General features: G+C 36.6%; 1 protein-coding gene across 2 annotated transcripts; it reads right to left on the bottom strand.

Annotated features, from left to right (window-relative positions):
* Positions 1 to 5741: 5741 nt before the first annotated feature.
* rcor1 (REST corepressor 1) lies at positions 5742 to 17633 on the bottom strand. 2 transcript variants are annotated; one of them, XM_053510030.1, is made up of 13 exons: positions 16876 to 17633; positions 16717 to 16776; positions 14084 to 14164; positions 12886 to 12938; positions 12525 to 12686; positions 12229 to 12347; positions 10426 to 10504; positions 10153 to 10203; positions 9701 to 9898; positions 9536 to 9613; positions 9303 to 9360; positions 6565 to 6811; positions 5742 to 6187 (listed from the first exon to the last, which is right to left on the bottom strand). In XM_053510030.1, exons 1-12 carry the CDS (start codon positions 17030 to 17032, stop codon positions 6567 to 6569), a joined length of 1341 nt encoding a protein of 446 aa, XP_053366005.1. In that variant the 5' UTR covers positions 17033 to 17633; the 3' UTR covers positions 5742 to 6187; positions 6565 to 6566. The 2 variants fall into 2 exon arrangements, with proteins under 2 accessions (XP_053366005.1, XP_053366004.1); XM_053510029.1 differs by having other exon boundaries at positions 6573 to 6811; positions 16876 to 17632.
* Between the last annotated feature and the right edge of the window lie 4496 nt (positions 17634 to 22129).

The following is a 22129-nucleotide window of genomic DNA, read 5'->3' as shown; positions in this document are numbered from 1 at the left end:
CGACTTCCTCAGGAAATCCCCGTCAAAAAAAAAAAAAAAAAAGCCCGTAGTAAAAAAAAAAAAAAGAGAGAGACGCCGTTGAAGTTTGGCCGCGAGAGGGCGCTCTGCGCACGCGCTAAAGCCTCGGCGGAGTTTTTAAGCGTTGTACGGAGAACAGGCTCGCTGGAGCTGATTGGACCAAACTGCACCCTGTTCACACACACACACCGTGGCTCGCACCAACAGTGCGAGTGTGGGAAACAGAAAATAATAACCGGATGGGGTACAAAATTCGTTTCAAAATTTGAGCTCAATTTTTTGCTTGTTTTTCATCGCACTTACAGTGCAATGTGAAGGTGTGAACGTCGAATGATATATATATTTATATATATATATTTTTTTTTTTTAACTATGTAATCACTTACGGTTAAATACTGTACCATCCTCCACCCGAGCTATCATGTTAGGGGAAAAAAGAGAGAGGCTTGATACAATAATTCATGACTATTCTTTCCCACTTTAAGATGCCGAATTAATAAAACAAGACACATAAAAGGTAGAGCGTAAATGTACAAATATAAATACGATACACAGATACAATGAATATTTTTTCTTTTGAAATTCGCTTTTTTTCTTTTGAAGTGCATGACGCAGCGTTGCACGAAACCGGAAGTGAAATTTATACAAATTTATGCAAAAAGTTAAAAATCACGTGATCATGATTTTACAGACTGCTATCCTATGGGAACTTTTATTTAAAATGTTTGGTGCCACTTTATGTCTCTTCTTTTGCACTCTTGTACTATTTGCTTGCATCGCTTACTTTTCAATTTTTTAAAACCCCAAATATTATAATGATTCCAAATCACATGGCTAAGCAAAAAGTATATTGTAAAACTTTTCTTGACCTATTTGTCTCCTTTAAAAGACTTTCTTTTGGTATTTTAACACTCTGTCATGCTTCCTGTTACTGTGATAGAGGCAGCACGGTGGCTCCAGTTTCTGGGTTCGATTCTTGCTCTTGCTTTTGCTCTCCTTATGCATGGTGAGTTTCCTCCCACAGTCCAAAGACATACAGGTTAGGCTAATTGGCGTTCCCAAATTGCTGTAGTGTGTGTGTGTGTGTGTATGTTCCCTGCGATGGATTGGCACCCCGTCCTACCTTGTGCCCTAAGTCTCCTGGGATATACAGGTCCAAGCCTCTTCATACACAGTTAGTCAGGTCAGCTAGATGGCCAGATCTAAGAAGATTGTTGGTTGTTCCAAATCTCTTCCATTTGAGAATGCTACAGGCTACTGTACTCTTAGGCACTTGGCAGCACATCAAAAGTTCCTTGTATCCTTCCGCAAACCTGTGTCTTGACACCATCCTGTCTACAGATAATTCCTCTCAACTTCATGGCTTTGTTTTCACTCTGACATACACCATTTACTGTTTGACCTTATACAGTGTGTGACGTTCCCCAATGAATTAATTTAGACAAGGGTGGGCTCTAATAAAATTCATATAAATAAGAGACACCAGAGTGTGATTGCCCAGAGCTCAAAGTGTCCTAATAAAGCGTCTGAATATGTATGTAAATGGGATATTTATATATAAATTAAAAAAATGCTACTAACACCTGTTTTTACTTTGTCATTGTGAAGTCGTGTGTATGGAATGATGAGAAATAAATTATTTAAAATATTTTTTAAGATGAATTTGAAGCATAACAAAATGTGGAAATCTTTTCACAAGGATCATTCATGCCTGTGAGGAGCAAAAGCCACCATGTCCGGTCCGATCCCACAGAAAAGCCAATGCAGCACAACCCGCTAAAAAAAGTAAATGATCCAACTATATAAAGTTACCACAAAACCCAGTGCACCTCAGACCACTGCACACGTGGCCCAGCAGGCAAGGAGCCAAAGACCGCCAACCTGGCCTCCAAGAGATCCCAGATCCCAATCCAATCGAGTGCCCATGGGATGGACTGGACCAAACTAGTCCAATCCACACAGAGACCCTGACCTGCAGCCCACAGAACTCAAAAGATATATTGCTAACATCCTGGTGTCAGACACCACAGCACACCTCCACCATGTGGAGTCATGCAGTGAGGGGTCATATGGATATGAATATAAATATTGATAAAACTAAGTTATGTGCTCTTGTGGTACACATATTAATTTAAGAAAGTGCTCCCAACAACAATGTGGTATGTGTATAAAAGCCACCTGTCCACAAAATCTTCAGCTTCCATTCAAACCACACCACGATGAAAATAACCCCAAACATACTGCCAAGGCAACTAAGGAGTGGCTCATTAAGCACATTAAGGTCATGGAGTGGTATAGCCAGTCTTCAGATCTTAATCCAATAGAAAATTCACAGAGAGAGCTGTAATTTCGATTTGCCAAGCAACAGGCAAGAAATCTTAAACATTAAGAGAAAATCTGTAAAGAATAGTGGATCAAAATGCATCCCAAGATGTGTGCAAATCTTGTAAACAACTACAAAAAACGTCTTCTTACTGTGCTTTCCAGCAATGGTTTTTCTACCAGGTACTAAGTCATGTTTATACAAATACTTATTTCCCTCATTGAAATGCATCTTAATTCATAACATTTGTATCATGTGCTTTTTTCTGGAACATTTTTGGATGTTTGATATTTGGTCCTTTAACATAAACCTATGATAAAAATTATAGACCCTTTATTTCTTTGTAAGTGGGTAAACTTAGAAAATCTGTAGGGGATCAAATAATTATTTCCCCCACTGTACAATATAAAATTATGTGGTAAACAAACAAAAAAAAAAGATGCCTCATATTTTTAGTTTTTTTCATAATTTTTTTTTTTTTTTAAGTAGCCATAGTTTACCTTGCTGGCAGTCAACAAGTGCTGAACATGTAAACTCCTGCAAGACTGTTGGAGAATAATTCCAGATGACTATGTCTTTAAGGTATTTGAAAAATTGCCAAGAGTGTGCAAAGATGGCATTAAATCGAAAAGTGGCTTCTTTAAACTATCTCAAACTTTAGGCTTTGGTCCTTTTTTTTGCTTTCTATAGTGATTTCTTTATTTTATTTCATAGGGTGAAATAAAGAAAATCTTTTAATGAGTATGTGTGAAAGGTTTTGACAGGTAGTGTCCTGGTCCTACATCTAATGTAAACAAGTGCAGTACACGGTTACAATAATTATTTACATCACAATGAGCTAGATGTGGCAGTGGACACACCCTGGAGATGGGGAAAACCAACTTGCGTGATTCGACAAGATCAAACTGCTTTGCGCTGTCTGGTCTCTTCTACATTGGTTTGTTACTTCATTTTAAAAATGCATTTTGGAAACCACAGTGGACTTTACATTATATTCTCCAAAAATAAAGGTGGACTCTATATTTACTTAAACACCTTTCCTGTTTTATTGAACTTTCAACCTCATACCACAGAGATAAACCAGGGAGTGATTTATGTTCTAATGAGTGATACTATATAATGTCACCCAAATGAGGTTGGTTTATCTATTGGGTCTAGTTCCTTTCAAGGTTTGTTCCTATTGTCATCTCAGTGAGGTTTTCCCTGCCACCATCACCCTCGGATTGCTCATCAGGGAAAAAAATAGGTTATAGTCTATTCTTTTTCCGTACGTGTTTTAAATTACTTGCATGCATTTTTTTATTTATTATTCACTAAAACTGTTTTGTAGCAATTGTTAGAAGTGTAATACAAACACAGCTGAATTGATGAATGGGTCCTGGGACATTTTACAAAAAAAGATTACACAATGCTGCAGATTTACAACTGGATGGAACTGCTTTCACTTTCTATTTCATTGAAAACCAAAAAACATTTACATTAGTATTCTCTTCTATTTTGTTCCTCTCAGAGCAGTCTAGACAGCCAAATGTTACATGAAAAAATTGATCAAGTAAACACGAGATCCATTTATGAAGAAGCAGTAAAAGCAATCTCAAACCATGGAGAATTTTTCATCCAGTTTAAATATATATATATATATATATATAAATCTAAATAAAATTATAAAAAATGTACTAAGAAACAGTAAAAATAAACCTAAAAATGTAACTTGTGGCTAATCCTTTAAATAACCATTAAAAGGAAATTTAAACTTCTTCCCTCTCAGATAAAGCTCTCTGATATTTTAGATGTCATCTTTTAAAAGATGGAGTACTGTAAGAAAAAAAATACAAGTTTAAAAAACAACTGTTGACTCACGCACCATCTACAATCGTCTCGTAACTGCAACACTAACTCAGTATTGAGTTAAACTCATTACAAGAATGAAATGCAAGTCATTAGTTCTGACAACATGGTGTTTAGGTTTAAATCATACACGCACACCATTATTTGCTTAAATCCCATTGGTTTATTCTGTGGCTAATGTGACAAACCGGTTATATGTGGGAAAAGTCTGCATAGTCAAAGAAAAAAAAAAATTACACTGAAGCATGTACGCACGCACACACACACACACACACACACAAAACCAACAACCATAAATCAGTCTTCCCATTTGTGGTTCTGGCACGGTAAAAAAAAAAATGTTAAATGTTTGGAGAAAAAGAAATGAACCTTAGAACAGACTTGACAATTTTTGTCCAAAAATCAGTAGCCTGCATTTATTACTGTAATATGTAGTGCTTTAATCATTGAAACAACTTGCATCCACATATTTCACTGGAGAACAAACCTTCAAACTTGGACCAGGTTTATCAAATAACTGCCCATACATGCAAGACAGACCGTAGCACACGTTATTAAAAACCCAGAAGAAAAAATTATACCAAAAATAATATTTAAAATAGATATATAATAAAAATCCAGCGTATTATTACAGACAGCCTGCATTTAGTTAAGTAACAATCCTAGTTAAATTCATTTATTTTGCAATTTTCACACACAACCCTGAACAATTAAACAGTCCATTACTAAACCTCCTTCTTAATGAATTACTTAAGCAACTTATTTAAATGCTAATTAAATGAGAACCTGATAGCCTGATTCACTATATTTAAAATAAAATCTTATTGGGGAAATTCACAATTTTAACACCTAGACTGGCTTATTTCATAATTCAATAGATTATTTCTGGTTATCTATATGGCTTTATTCATCCAAATGTTCAGAAAATTAATTCATTAAAATTATGTGGATGGATTTAAAATAGAGCTGGAAACAAACTTTACATTCCAGCTGAAACAAGGCCAAGGCATCATGAGTTCCACAGAAATGTCTATATTCTGTAGCGCATCACTGAGGCAGAGCCCGTTTTAGGGAGATAAAAGTGGCAGTAAATAGTTTCACATCTCTGCACCTGTCTGTCTCATTGAAAGAAGAAAAAAAAAGCTTACCTATATATTAAACATGGTTAAATAAATAAACATACTGATACTAACTTTGCTAAACGACTTCACCGCCACAACCTTAAAGGCAGCTAATTATCTTGATTTCATGCAGCACCAACGCTGACAGAGGAATCAATTAAACAGAATCACAGGATGAATTTTCAGGCTGTTCATATAATTCACTTCCAGAATGCCTCAATACAGGTTATTTCATAATTTCTAAAAACTACTATTCCTCTGAAACACCTTATTAAGCAAATAAATAGATGAACAGCTTAAGTCGTGATGGTAATAATGACAAATCTCCTAAAATAAAAAAACTTAACGTGATCACTGTACAAACTGATAAGGAACAAAACGTATGCAAGAACTGGATGCTACACTAAAGTAAACTAGCAAGTTATGAGGGATGACGGAAACAATGTTTATTAAAACTTTAACAGAAGTCAAGTCTTCCTCTGACGCTGATCACAAAATCCAGCCAGCGTCACTTCTCGGTGTTTCTGAAGGTTCACTGAATACAGCGCTTGAAGCACCAGGCACAACATTGACCTGACAGAGAAACTATTTCCTGCTGGCAGTGACACTACAAAAGTAAATACTATCTTTATTCCTGGGTTGGGCCAGTTGAGATTCCACTTTGCAGGAGATGTAAGAATCATTGATTTCAGCTGAGTCAAAGGAGCAGCAGCAGCAGCAAGGAGACTGGTGGGAATGGTGGGTACTTGTCAGTGCCTCTATAGCACATCATGCCTTTAACAGGACTGCAGATTGCATTTGGATCAGAAGCAAAAGATCTCTCAGATGTGGCCACTCAAGAGGCAGAGGGGGTCTGTGCTTCTGTAGGCAGAGCCTCCTGGACAAAAAACAAGCTGTTATTTAAAGAGTGTTCCTAAGTGATTATCTATTTTATTCTATGCATATATTTTACTGTGCACGTGTAAGAGACCTAAACTTTGGTGCATCTCTTTGTAAAAATCTACAGACACCAGCTTTTCAAAATGTTTTAATACATATGCAATAAATGAGTATTTCAGTTTGTATTTTATGTTTTTTATTTTTATTACATACAGCACTGCTCCTTTCCTCCTTCTCGCCTGCACATCTAAGATTATAATCTGAGGCAATTGACAAAAATGTTTCGATTGGTTTTTTTCTTTTTTCTTTTAAAGCTGGAGTATTTTTAAACATTACTAAGGACATGAAATGGAATGTGTTGTCTTGATTCAAGACCTTCAGACCTCCTTCTGGTCCTCTGTGGGTACGGGGGTGGCGGTTCCTTCCTCAGACGACACCTCCATTTTCTCTTCCTCTGAGCTCTTGGAGGCTTCGACACCGTGCTCGGCCTCCCACTCCTGCAGCACCTCATCCAAATTGAAACGTCGACGGTAGTTTACAAAGAAGTTCCTCACGTGCCCCACAGACTTGTTGCCAATTACATCAGAAATGGCCTGGTAATCCCTTCCATATTTTCTAATAGCTAAAAGACATGGGAGAAAATTATTTTTTTTTTAATATGTGCACACAGTAAAGTTTTCATTCAATCACCTTTATCTTTAACAACCACTCTTATAATTTGAGTCCTGGAACATGCTCATGCCATCAGGGAAGAAAAGTCTAACCTGGAGGAACAACCTGGAGGTTATTCAGTGCAATCAGGTAACTTAATTTTTATTGCTTCGGTGATTCTCACAAAACCATTATTACCACACTAATGATTTTAAGTATAAAATGTGCAATTTAGTAATATAAAAAAGCATAAGAAGAAAGACAATACTGTTTTCTACTTTGCACAATATGTAATTTTAATATGAGAATTAATAATTTTTCTATTTTACTGCATTTTCTGCTCTGAAATTCTCATTTACCGCAATCTCACTGGCTGGTGTTTTTATGTTGTAATTTAAACAAATAAACAAAAAAAAATCTAGGGTGAAAAAAGGATGATCTACTAGATTACTTTGGATAACAGAAAAAAAATAAAATACTGATTGAGCACATAGGACAGTTACTCCAAGGTGCATACCAGATAAGATCATCAGGAAGTTTTGGTAAGATTTACAATTTATGTAAAAGTACTTTATTAGGGTCTAATAACATGCACTGAAAAATAAATTGGCAAAGCCGTCATAGCTTCTCTATTGTTAGCAAAACATACTGAAGAACCTTATCCTCCGCAACACCACTCTCATATACCGCAACATTAAGGCCAGTTGAGGTAAACAAAACTTATGTTTCAGGAATCATATTGTGTATGACTTTTAAAATATCTCTTATGAATGTAAATAGATTTAGAATTGACTAAATGTAAACTTGCTTTATGATTTGTTTTATTGTAGACAGTCAACAATCTATCTATCCCCATCTTCTGCACCCAAGAGCTTTATATCCTCATTTATTACATCCATATACCATCTTTTTGGCCTTCCTCTTTGCCTCCTGCCTGCCAGCTCCATGTCCAACATCCTCCTACCAATATACTCCCTCTCCCTCCTCTGAACATGTCCAAACCATCTTAATCTGGCCTCCCTACTTTTGTCCCCCAAACTTTCCAGATCGTTCCTAATCCTGTCCAACCGTGTAACTTTTAAAGAGAACATCTTCATGTTTTTTTTTTTTAATGCCATGGTAAGATAGTTCATGTTTTTTAGGTACACGTTGAAATTTTGACCTGTTTATTCCTGTTTTAATGATGTTTTTTTTTTTTGGCTTTTGTATTTTTGAAAAACGCCACAATAAAAGTGTTTTAAACTGCATTATCTCAAATTAGTATATGTCTCTCAGTATAAATCTCAGATTAGTATACTTATTACTCACATAATTAACCTCATTTCCTAAACCTACACATAAAAAGAAAAATGAATACTTTGATTTTAATCCATGCGCAGAATCTACAAATAATGTTCTTTCAGGTTTGAACATTTTTTGGAAAAGTGTCTGGCTTCATCGAAATAAAAAATTAAATAAAATGGTTGTAAATTGTGAAAGGTATTGTGGTAATGCAGTAATAAATATTTTAGAACTTCACAAGTAACAAGTAACTGTGCATGACTATCAATAACCCATTTTTAAAAATGTGAAAATATATTTCCTTTTCTAACAGTGTTGGTGTTTTTAGACTGCTGCGGTAATGAGATTTTGTAAGACTTTTTTTTTGAAAATTATGTTAAAAAAAGTGTTAAACGATAAGTAAAATACCATTCACAAATACTTCAAACTTTGTTGCTCCCGCCTAAAAAAAGCATTAAATTAAATTTACCAGTTAAAATTTTTAAAACCAAGATTGTGAGACAATCACCCGCTTAGACCTGACTGACAGAAGCATCATACTGCGTCCAGAGGCTTGTACAATAGGCACTACGCATGATAGGTGCGCACTGCTTCACGTGCTTTCCTTCTTACCCTGATACGCTCATTGCTCTGGAATTGGGCCAGTCTGGAGTTTTTATGTGCTGTAGCCAAAGACTTAATAAGTGGCTTTCTTATGGCCACACAGCAGTTTAGTCTCAATCCAGCAAGTTCTTATCATATTATGTGTAGAAACGCTCTTACTATGACAAAGTAGATCTGATTTTTTTACAATGCTTTTTCCATTCATCCATTTATTAGACAAAGCTGACAGTTCATGTCTATCCCTCCAGATTGTAATAATGTGTTGGACAGTTCTTAACCCAATTACGCAACTTAAAATCTCCTTAGTTGTTTTGGCCTGATTCAGGCCAATAATTTGACCCTTCTGAAACAAACTTTTTCGTCCTAGACAGGGTACATGCTCACAATCTAAGTATCTTTCTAACACAATAAAATAATTTTTACTATTTTTTTTCAGACATTCAAAAACTATATTTATACCAGCACCACCAAGTTGCCATTGTTGAGCCCTTAAGCAAGACACCCTCACGCCTACAACCACTCAAAATATGTGATGTACTTAAATACGTGCATGAGTGAGTAATACCCTGCAAACCTACCTTGTACTGCAAGAAGCTGCTCTTCTGTAGTCCAGCGTGCGTTGAATTTCTGATTTACCTTTAAAAACAGTATACTTAAATTAGATTAAAAAAAAACACAGAAATAATGTAACACTGCCCCAGCAGTCTCTCACTTTATATGTTTAAAACATTAATACATTTACATTTTAAATTCTTAAGTGTTTTAAAAAAAATATAATAAAAAAAAACTTGTAGTATAGTACTACGATTACCTCAGAAGGCCGAAATTCCTCTACCCCTGTATCGAGTGCTTCTCTTAGGGCGCTGTTGTTCTGTTTGATGCTTTGGATCTGTACAAAGGTTCAACAGTCTAATGTTTAAATGTGCACCATGATATTCTATCTGCCTTCTTTATTCTAAGTCTGAATAAAACAAACCTGTCGTTTAATGGCGATGAGCTCCATGTCCAGCTGCCTGAGAACGCTGGCTGCGGCTGGGCCGCTGCTCGACATGGCGGTCACATCGCTCTGGTTCAGGTGCATGCCTTTGGGAGGCTTTCTTTTGGCCCGGTGATGGTTCCTTGGACCTTGAGCTTCCTTTTTAACATGAGCTGGTTTTTCTGCCAAAGGTGCTGGCTAAAAATGGGTTCAAAATATGGGACTTATGGGGCAACTGTGGTTTATAATTATATAAAAAAAGATAAAAGAAGGCAAAACCACTCCTTAATACCAGCACTATCATATGCATTTGCTTTTAGGCAATATACACCCACTTTAGTCTTGATTTAATATAAAAGTAAATAAATCAGCAGGATAAAAATGAACTGCTACTTAGGCAAATGTAAAAGCCTAACATATAATATAATATATATATATACATGTGCTGTTACCTTCTGGACAACCGCAGGTTTTATATCCTGTTTTTCAAGTCCAGATGAACCCTGAAGCAAAAGAAAAAAGAAAAAAAAAAAAGGGGTTAGAAATACTGTAGGAATACTCTTTATAAGGGTAAAAACATCAAACCAGATCAAAGGTAAAGGATTTAAACAAGGGTGTGCAGGAATGTGAATTCACGTCCCAGAAGGAAAAAAAAAAACGGAGAAAAACACATTATTTTATACACAGATAACTTTTTACAGTTACAGGGGAAAAATAGTCTCCACCTCTTTTTTTTCCTCCTTGTTTGCATCAAGTTCTGTGTTGCCTGGAGAGGTACAGCCTGTCTCCTCAGCCTCATCATCACTTAGAAACAAAATATTTCAACAAGTCATTAAAACAATACAACAAAACAACAGATTTTAAAATCTACTTGCTTATTAATTAATACCAACAGAAGGGAACGCTGAAACTGACCATGTTATTTAATGATGCACTGATGTCCTGAATCTTGATGATATAAAAGTAAAATTTGGAAAAGATGAGACTCTGGCTTTACGCATTGTATTTTCACTCAATACCACTTATTCTTTATACCAATTTTACTGTATAGGGTCGCAGGAAGCCTTGAGCCTAAATCAGGGGACTCTGTCAGTCATATATTAGCGCGAACCTACCGTCATTATTGTGGATTTTAAAAAGAATTCAGTCTGTGATACCCTCATAGCAGCCTCATGGCAGAAAAAAACATGCCACGATTAGAGTCACTGAGCTCACATTTATTACACAATTCTAATGTTTAATGTGAGCAACAAATTTGCCTCACCAGTGTAGACAAAATGCTAAAATGGTAAAAGTCAACAATCAAGAGAAGTATTCACCAAAATAAACAAACTGTAACTGCTAAAAGTCACATACTGTAAACTGCTATAAGCCTCCAAAACAACAAGGTTGGATTAGATTCAGTCAAAAAGAGCCAGAAATGAGAAGGCAAAACAAATGAGATGTTCCACACAGGCCACGTCAATCACCTGACAGAGTATGTACTGCACTTGCTAAAGGCAAAACATCCCAAAAACAAGCAGGAACTGAAGACAGGTGCAGTAACGCCCGGCACATCACCCCAGGGTAGAAACACAGTGTCTGGTGATGTGTGTGGGTTTCAGGTTTCAGGCAGTTATTAGCTTAGTGTTTCCATGGACAATGTTTTTTTTTAACCCAATTTAAAGCATTCAGAGTAGAAATTCCAACATAACTGTATACACCTACACCGCTTTAATAAAATTCCTATTTTACATGCTTGAAAGATAATAATGTGAAGCTCTTAATCTTAAGAATATATCTCTTTAGAGGTGCGAAAAGCGGGTTTCACGAAATGTGATGCGTTTAATCTGCCAGGAATCTGAAATAATATTTATAAATGTGTAAAGAAGTATTTTTTTTTCAACTTTAATTTAAGTTTCGTCAAATTTTGTTTCCTGCCTTTTGATTGCCTATAACAATTCATTCTTTATTATGATTAGAATGGTTAGACCATTTATTTTTAAGCCAATCAGTGCCCGTTGCTTCCACCGAAGACCGAGAGCCAGAGGATGACAGTCTAATGTAAAGACTAGTTAGTTAATGACCAGGAATGAAGGAAAACTTTGATTCCCAGGAAGCTTGTGACATCAGTTCATCTTACCGCTCACATGGGGCAATCATGCACAAAAGTAAAATTCAAATTAAGTGATCTCTTATTAAACCAATTATCAAAGGTCGACACCGCCCTTTTATTCCGATCAGGACAGATCAGGTGAGACTGTTCCATTCGAGATGGCTACATGATGCATTTTTATTTTGATTGGACTTTTACTCCAGTTATTAGTGAAATATAAGCATGCATTTAAACGCACCTATTGAATCCATAGGATTTGCAGTAAATATTAATGCTAGAAATTTTTGCCCAATTACTTCATTATTTTTTATTCAATTTGAATGTAAATCTATTTTAAATAAAAAAGTCTGCACTGAAATTACATTTAAACATTTATATATACATGTGTGTGTGTGTTCAAATATATATGACTTTATGGATAAGTACGGCTGACCTATCCTCCCGATCTCTCTTCTGTTTGCGTGCATGGCGGTCCATGACACTGGTTTTGCTGCGTGTTTTCTTCCAGGAATAATAGAATCGCACAAGGCTTGCAATAGATTTGTCTGGAAGCTGTGCAAAAAAAGAAGAAAGAAAAAGATGTACATCCGAAATTAAAAAAAGTATTGAATCATGGTTCATAGTGTTACATTCATTAAACTGAATAACACCAAATCAAAGTACATCATATCACCATTAATCCACTAGATTAATAGTTAATTGCAGTGTTAATTGCTTGTGGTGGCTCACCATTTGCTGAATGCGATGGAAAGTCTTGCCGTGAAAGCTGAAACCCTGTTCAAACAACACTTTGTCCTCAACAGTCCATTCGTCAGGGAAAGGGGTGAAGTTGGGCAGGTCCGCTAAAGACTTCTCAATGTTGTGTTTGTGCCAGAAAAGCATTCCCAATGCCTGTCAGAAAGAAAACCATCATAATATATAAATAAATATTAAATATAAAATTCTCATTAACTAATGATCATATTATTTGATACAAGTCTTGTACATAGAGAATATTATTCTAAATAAGATTGAGAAACACATAAATCTTTAATACACTGACATATCAACTGTAAAAAAAAAAAAAAAAAAAAGAAGAAGAGAGTTTTACCTGCTCCATGTTGTACCCATGTTTCTCTTTGGCTATTGCAATATATTCATCCACTGTGTTAAAAAAAGTGGAAAGCATAGTCATAACACAGATTACGGAGATTGTTTTTCATTAAGGACATTTTCTGATGAATCTGGAATGTATACCCCATAAGTAAAGGCACACCCAGATGTGCATAAAGTTCAGTAAAGATTAGACTACAGCACATTGGGATTCTTGAATCTACTTGGTCAGAAGTTCATCATTTTATTATTACACTAACATAAATGTTACTGTTCCTGTACATACCCTATAAACATTACCTAAGGCTTGTAATAAATGTAAATGTAAAATGTGTTGCTTAACTAAGTAAAATAATTGTTCATTTGGTGATGTTAGCAGACTTTTTCGTACGCAGACTTTTTCGTACATTTGTAGAAGGCGCCTAGACATGAACAAATGTCACAGTCACGATGTACAGAGAAACTAAATGTTTTTAACAATTTTCTTTTTTCAAGTTTAATGAGATTTAATAATAATAAATCCATCAATAAACAACTAAAATGTATGACATGGTGTTCATAAATAAACAAACTGTCTGAAGCATGTTAGACTAAAAATCAACCCATTGCAAAGAAAAAAGAAAAAAAAAAGAAGCTGTCTCAGAACTGTATGGTGAGTTCCTCATAGAACCTTCTGTAAATGTGAGTTTACCCCCATATTAACTTACAAATTATTTCATGGAAATTTATTATGTTGTTTGTGAGATTTTATAAATACTCTGTTGTTTATCCTCTTGATTAGATTTATTAAACAAAAACATCAGAAACAAATTGTATTAAACATTTACATTTAGTCATTTGGCAGATGCTCTTATCCAGTGCGACTTACATTTTTATCTCATTACACATCTGAGCAGTTGAGGGTTAAGGGCCTTGCTCAAGAGCCCAACAGTGGCAACTTGGTGGTTGTGGGGTTTGAACCTGGGATCTTCCGAACCGTAGTCCAATGCCTTAACCACTGAGCTACCCCTGGTTTCATTTGCTGCAGAAACTAACTCAACTCGCTTTTCTGTATTTATCTTTTAACTGTTCAAAAACCCCTGGCGAAAAAACTGTCATGTTTATGCTTTAAAAGTAGAACTTGTTATTTGCACACTTTTGCTCTGTAATGTGTTAATTCTATAAAATTTGAGATTATTGCTACACATTAGACTCACATTTAGTCTCAGAGAGAGTCTGGTTAGGAATCCACACCAACATCCCCAGATTCTCCCTCTCCTGACTCGCCTTGGCCACTTCTAACAAGACAAAAAAAAAAAAATCACAAGTGTCACTTAATAATAATATAAATATAATACAAATAAATACATAATAAGAAAAGAATCAGTCTTTTCATCAACATCCCATAACATTGATTATCAATGATGTACGAGTAAATTAGTGACATTATCACATGCACCAGAGGGTCATTTATGCTTGGGAGAGCAAAGACTAGCCTGTCCGATCTAATGTAGCACAAATTGCTGAAGAGTTGAAAGAAAAAAAAAAAAAAGGTTTATATGATAAAAAGATATAACACTCTATGCATCATAGCTTGCTGTGTATAAACTTAAACAGCTCAAGGTTCTTTAAATGGCCTCCAAATTTTCCAAATCTCAATCCAATTGAGGGATATCCTGGACAAACCAGTCTAATTTGTGGAGGACCCACCTTACAACTTGCAGCACTTATCTGCTAGTTTCTGCTGCTAACATGCCAGACGGCTGCTGAGGTCATGTGGAGTCATGCCTAGAGGAGTCAGAGCTGTTTTGGTGGAAGAATGGGACCTACTCAATGTTGAGCTTAATGGTTTTTTTTAGGTAGGTTTTAATGTTGTGGCTAATCGATGTATAATTAAGATCTTCTTAGGATGAAAGAAAATTAGTTGCAACAAAGAAATACTTTTCAAAGTAAAAATAAAAATAATATGAAAATTTTTCTGTTCGTAAGCACAGTTACATTTAGTAACTTCTGTGTCATCTTCCTGGTTGTTTTTAAACTACTACTGTGGTTATAGTCACATTCTGAAATTTGTAAGTGCATCTTTTCAGACACCATGTGACCTTAAGTCAAAATGGCACTATATCAGCCACAGATGAACATGTCACATTATATGCTGTATCATCATGGATCCATTTTTTTTTTTTTTTTTTAAGTTAGAATCAGCATATGGTTTGGCAGCTGCTAAGATCTAACTGCATTTTATCTATGTGTGTACATAAACATCAAAAAACTTTCAAGACTAGTTTTGTAACATGCCAAGAAATGGCAGCAGGCTACACACACAGTCACAGAGAGCACCAATCTTCATAAGTCAGTGTGCCAAAATACATCTCCCTGTGTCTTTTACAACTGGTGCTGTTCTGACCAAGTGTGCTACAATGTCTGCCATTTCTTATTAGACAGCAAGTTAGAACGAAGAGCAAATATGAAATTCTGCATGAAACAAGGCAAATCTGCCACAGAAACGTTCGCCACAATTCTGCAAGTTTACGAAGATGTTGCAATGAGTCGTTTAAGGTGTTTTGAGTGGCTTGTGCGCTTCAAGAGCGGAAGATCATTACCAAAAGAAAAGGATCATCACTGGAAGTTATAAGGAAGACCTTCAACAAGCTCAACCTCGGGAAATGTCGAAACCCTTCGACAACTTGTGCATGTTGATCGTCTAAGAACAATACACAAAATTGCTGCTATTGTCAGTGTCATACGGCACAGTCCAGGCAATCCTCATGTGTGACCTGAACATGCGGCCAAGTTCATCCACAGGCTGCTGACCCAAGAGCAAAAAGAACACGGCTTCTGGGTGTCTGGGTATGACCCTGAGACAAAGCAAAGGTCTTCACAGCTGAGGTCATCATCTCCACGACCAAAAAAGGCGAGGCAGGTCTGGAGCTCGACCAACTGAATTCTCATTGTCTTTTTTTGACATTCACGGCATTGTGCATAGAGAATTAATTCCCAGGGCCCAGACCGTCAATAGCGAATTAGACTGCTGGGTTTTAATGTGTTCAAGGGGTCGTGCAAATCTTAAAACTTTTTGATATACACACAGACAGAGTCAGCCAAAAAAGTATACACAATTTAGGAAAAGAAAAATAGTATGATCTATATTATTCACCTTATTGACAATATTATCATATATATTAATATATAATGTAAAGCAATAAATGTGCTGTTAAAATATTTATACACTTGTATTAAAATATGTATACAATAATATTAAAATATAATACTATATTAAAATATATATTTATTTTCCTGAAGTGTGACTCTTCAGGACTGTGGGTGGGTGAGTGAGTTAATGTTGACTTCCTGCCTCAATGATGCCATCTCTGAAGTCAGAGAGATCACACTTTTCTTTCATGTGACCTTTTACTGGAGCTCCTGCTACACGATTAGAAAAATGCAAGAATGTGCAGGTGTTCCTAATAAAGTGGACAGTGAGTGTAAATTGTGTGCCTCCAACTTTTGGGGGACACATAACATGAGAGTAATGATCGACCCTGTCGACACTTTGGGACATTTTGTTCTGGTGTTAAAGGTGACACACAATGATAATGCACATAATATACTGTAACTCGAATAATGAATACTAAGCAAAAGACTGCACCGTCTCTCGTAGGGAGAAATAAATATTCTTGAGACATGGTAAAAATGCAGGTATCTTATTTAAAACAGTGAGTAATGATGGTGCAGTGTGATGCAGATCTGATGCAACTGGACACTAGTGAAACAACGGGCTGTGTTCGAGGCTAGCCCGCGCTGTAACCTGCTCCCTCACTACAGCGCAGAAAACTCCAGCACACGTTACCGGGGTCGTAGTCCGGAACTACAGCCTGAAACTGTGGGCCGACTCGCATCCCTCCCGCACCTTCAGAGAAGAAAAAAAAGCCGACGAATCAGACACGAAACAGGCTGATAAAGTGTCAGAACTTGTGCTGAGTGCTCGAGGCTACCACCCGTGACTTACCGTGCTCGTCATCACTAGACGAAGGCGAACTTCCTTCTTCCCAGGAATTATTACTGTTCCCGTTCGAAGGGAAACTTTTCGGCGGGTTGCTCACCGAGTTTCTGCCTCTTCTCTTCCCCGAAATCTCCGTCGTACCCTTTTCCAACATCGCGGGCATCTCAAGACACAGCGCCGAACTTTAGCTTTCTCTCTCTCTCCCTCACACTCTCCCTCCCGACTAGCTAGCTAGCTAGCTAGCTAACAGGCTAAGCTAACTGAATGGTGAGATGATGGCTAATTCGCGGCCTTGCTATCAAAAAAAGAAACAAGTGCGAATATTAACTTAAAAAAAAAAACTAATCCCGTCAGACACGTTAAAATAAACTACCGACTCGTTAAATTGATAAATAGCTAGCTCTGTAAAATTAGCAATACCAGGCAGGCTAACTTCCCCCGAACAATATTAAGTCTCCTGGATTAGCTAGCAGGCTAGCTGTTAGCATTCCAGACAGAGAGCACTGATAGCGAGCTAGCAAAAAAAAAAAAAAAAAAATAGAATCCTAGTTTAATTAGTCATTAATGCGAAACATCTCAAAAGCACTTTCATATAAGATATTACTTTCCTTCAGGACATGCGTGAAGGTCGACTATGGAGAAAAAAAGGTCGCTTTGCTATAAAAACGCAACTGTGCTGAATAAAGTATGAGCCTCTTCCTAGGCAACTTCTGTTGTGCACTTCCACACTACTTCCACACTGAAGAGCCCTTACTGAGGTCTGAATGAGCGAAACACACTCAGCGCAAAGTGCTGACGGGGTGAAAAGCCAGTGGGAGGGAGAGCGAAAACTACACAGAGATAAAACCGTTCATCTAGAACTTAATAACTTTAAAAATGCATTAATAAGATTATTGCCAGCTCACACAGCTACATCAGAGTGCAAAAACACACAATCATAAATGACTTGCTGCTGTGGTGTGTGTGTTGACTTCCCCATAAAACGGTAAAACACATTCACTCATTTTTATGCCCCCGAAGTCATCCTGAAATTAAAATAACTCATTTTAATATTCTTGGTGCTCATTCTCTATTGTTATTACCCTAGCTGGCATGCGTTGAAAACAAACAAACAAACAAACAAGCGTTCAAGTCAAACCAGGACTTTTGTGCAGCATAACAGAACACAGTTATGAGAGTGAATGGGGATAGGGATCCATCCACATGCCATCCGGCACATCAGGAGACATTGTAGTCATTTTTGTTGCAGTTACTTACAGGGTCAGGATGCTTGAACCGGGGATCTCCTGATATAAGAGTAAAAACTTGCTACACTAATGCACTTATCCAGCGTTTTAGTAGCGCTTGGATACCATCAGGGTAGAACATTTTCTCAGTACGCAGAAGCCATGATAGGACTGCCTGATTCAGGTTTGAAAAGCTGGCTTCGGGGGGAACTCCTATAGTGGCCATATGGAAATGCCTTTCGAGCAAAGTCAGGACTGCACAGGGGGATATAGCAATAACCCCCAAACAAAGTTTCTGTAATGTGTAAAGGGGTGTTTGTAAATGATTGTGTATACAGTTCCCACAGACAGATGGGAACTTTATGCACAAAAAAGAAAGAAAAAGAGATGTGTCTCTTTCACAAGTTGGCGACAAGTTACTGTATATGTCGATTTTCAAGAAACAGACGTTTCACTCGCTGAATGTTCACAGGAATGACTGCAGTGGACTCTGAGCCACCTCACCCGGGATAGTCATTCATAGACGTATGGCTTTCTTTAATAATTTTACACTGTTTAAATGTTTTACTGTTGCTAAAGTCTCATCACCGTACTGTGATTGATGTCTATAAATGTCAATCAGTTTTACTTATTCATTCTCAAGATTCATCTATATAATGTGTTAATACAGAGGTGTCCAAAAAATGTATGCCTCTCTTCTGATGGTTGCATGATAGCATCAACAATGGTGCTACTACTGACATCTTCACAGGAAACATAATACGAATCATTGCTGCCAAAATTCAATTCAGTTGTTATAAAGGGTATAGATAACAATTGTTAAAACAGGTTTACATTTTTTACATCTGCCGTTGTTATGTGTGATGCCTCACTGCATTGACCCTCTAGCTTGGCTCAAATGTACAGCATTATTCAAAAACACACAGGATCTCCTGCACTGTGATATCATTCTTGTCAAAGTACATCAGTAATTAGCGAATGCACCAGTCAGAAAACCTTCACAGTTGAAAGCAGGTTGTCACTGAACATGTTAATTTCTGTTTAGGTAAGTATGTTTAGATTCACAGGGGTGTGGCACATTGTAAAAACTATTACACTTCATTATGCCACCAGTTTTACTTCCTGGTTCTAAGCAAATATGTGCACATACAGGATCAAATTACAGCAATCAAGGCATTTTATTGAGACAGTCACCCGTTCTTAAATTGTCTTCATATAGTGAAAGCATTTTTTTAATTGGCCAAATATTGTGTTAAATATAAATGTTGTCAGAAACCTATCAATTAAATAGCTTGGATATTTACAAGCCACTGGGGATTTAGTTTAAGGTTCTGAGTAATCTAAGATTTAAAGTAGAGTACAATCCTAAGACTGTAAAAGAACCACTGCAGTGCACTGGAACATAGAATTTAATCCTCAACTCATTCATCCCTTTTTACTAACTTCTTGTTCTTGATCAGAGTAAGGATGGAGACCACAGTGCACAAAAAGGAACTATGGTGCATAGTGCAGGGTATGGTGCACACACACAAACACAGATTCACACACTCTACCCAGGAAACCAGAGAACCCCAAGATAACCCACACTGAAACAGGAAAATGTGAAATCTCAGGCCTGAATCTGGGAAACCAAAGTTGAAACATCTTTTCACCACCCACTGCACCACCATGCTGCCTTAAAAACCCACTGGCCAAATGTCTCTAAATCTCAATAAGAAGTTACTTAAAATAAAAACATACGCAAATGAATAAACCTATTATTGTGGACAATATGTGACTGACAATAAAAACAATTTTTAACATTCAGCAAGCCTGTGCGTGACTGAGCAGGCCTTATGACATCCTTTAGTTGTGGTATTCATATATATATATATATATATATATATATATAATTTTTATAAAAAAGTATTAAAAATTGCTGACAGAGAACTGCTAGAATGCAAAGAGTTCAAGCATAGAAGAGAATGCTAGAACAGTCATTAAAACTTAAATGATGAATCCCTGACTGCTAAAGACACATTTTATAATGAGGAAACTAGAACAATCTGAACAATCAAGACTACAAACTTTACAGTACATTCTCGGGATTTTCCTTTTTTTTCACTGACACATTTTTACCACTATTGTACTACTACTATGAAGAAACCTACTCTGGATCCAAAATTAGCAACTATTGACCAGTCTCACTGCTTTCATTTCTTTCTAAAGTCCTTAAATATTTTGTACATAATCTGTTACAAACTGTTGCTTTATCACATCTCAACCTCCAAGATTCTAACCAGTCTGGTTTCAATGTGACACATTCCTCAGAGACTGTTCCTGGCTGTTGCTGAGAAGCTCATCTGTTTTCATACTCCTCAACCTTACAGCGTTATCATTCAAACACAGTAAACCACAAGTCTTTTTTTGTACATCCTTATGAGTATTGAAATCTGTGGCACAGCATGGCAATGGTTTGCCTCCTACTTGGACGAACAAAGATATGAGGTGATATGGAGGGAATCCACATTTATGCTATGCAGACTTTCCAATGGTGTCTCACAAGGCTCAGTATTTGGTCTTTCCATTTGGTTTCTAATCTCTCTACTTTCGATTTCTCATTGAAGTCATTAACTCACATGGCTTTTCATATCATTGCTATGCGGATAACACTTAACGCATCCTCCCATTTTCCTCCCTCAGACGCTTCTGTTTTTGCCCCGATCTCTGTATGTCAGGCAGACAGCTCATCTTAGATGGGCGCTCATCAGCTTAAACTTTTGTTTATCCCATATTACTGCATGCAACCTTGGACTACTCTTGGACATTAACTCCTTTTTTTATGCTTGCACTGTCAACCTGACATGCATATATCAATTTCTCCTTAACAACATCAGAAGGATTTGTTAATTTCTGGCAGGTCTTTTTCTGTGCAGCCTCTGCAACTGGTCCAGAATGGAGCGGCATGACTTTCAATATTCCTAAATTCTCCCACACCACTCTATTACTTCACTTCCTCCACTGGCTTCCTGTAACTGCCCTTATCAGATTTAAAACTCTAATGCTTGTCTGTAAAGCCAAAAAAAACGGGCCAACACCCAACTACCTCAAAGCACTTATCACACCCTGTGAGTTCTTCCTCTGAGTTGAGATCCTCTAACACTGCTTGACTGGTCCCACCAGCTCTCAGGGTAAAAGGAAGACATGTATCAAAACTTTCTCTCTTATGGCACGTAGTTGGTGGAACAAACTTCTTCTAGATGTCAGAACAGCTAAGTCACTGGCAATCTGCAAACAACATCTAAAGACCTACCTTTTCCTTAAGTGAATGGATCAACAACAACAAAAAAAAACCTGATGGTCAGTAACCTACTGAACCAGTAAAAGGATGTAGTTATTGATAGATTTCAAAGCACTTATGTAAGTCATGCTAGATAAAGCATTTTGATCAATAGCCAATAATAACTGACAATTGTTACACTTGGTCCAGGTTCAATACATGTAAGTATTTCATATCAAATTTTGTCTCATTTTACTCTGGTTGTAATGTTATCTCCTTTATTATGAAAGCATATGTCAGGGTGTGCCTACTGCAAATATTTCAAAGTTAAATCTCAGCAGGGTCGAGGAATTGTAACCAAACCCACAATTCCACAGGTTGTACGTTTATGATAGCAGTACAGTAGTCTGGATTACAGTTAATCTAATTTACAAATAAATAATAATATTATTAATAATGATAATTCATTATTAATAATAAATAAATAATAAGGAGCGAAAAAGTATCCACATTCCTGACACCCACCCCCCCTCCAAAGAATGAATGATCTGATGCATATTATAATATCACATACATATTTATTAAGGGGGGTACTGACAATGTTTACACTTGCTTGTTCATGCAGTAATATTTAAAAAGTATAAAAAAATACTTGTAAGCTTGTAGATATAAAAACTGCATGTTTAACTGCGCTTGGACTTGAATCGAGCAAATTGAATCCACATGTTTTTCATAATACTTTGCAGGAATTTTCTTTTTGGTTGTTGATCCTAAT

The sequence above is a fragment of the Clarias gariepinus genome, chromosome 13 (genome assembly GCF_024256425.1).
Source record: "Clarias gariepinus isolate MV-2021 ecotype Netherlands chromosome 13, CGAR_prim_01v2, whole genome shotgun sequence".
Taxonomy (NCBI): domain Eukaryota; kingdom Metazoa; phylum Chordata; class Actinopteri; order Siluriformes; family Clariidae; genus Clarias; species Clarias gariepinus.
The sequence above is the reverse complement of the archived record's forward strand: the minus strand, read 5'-3'. Positions and strand labels throughout refer to the sequence as shown.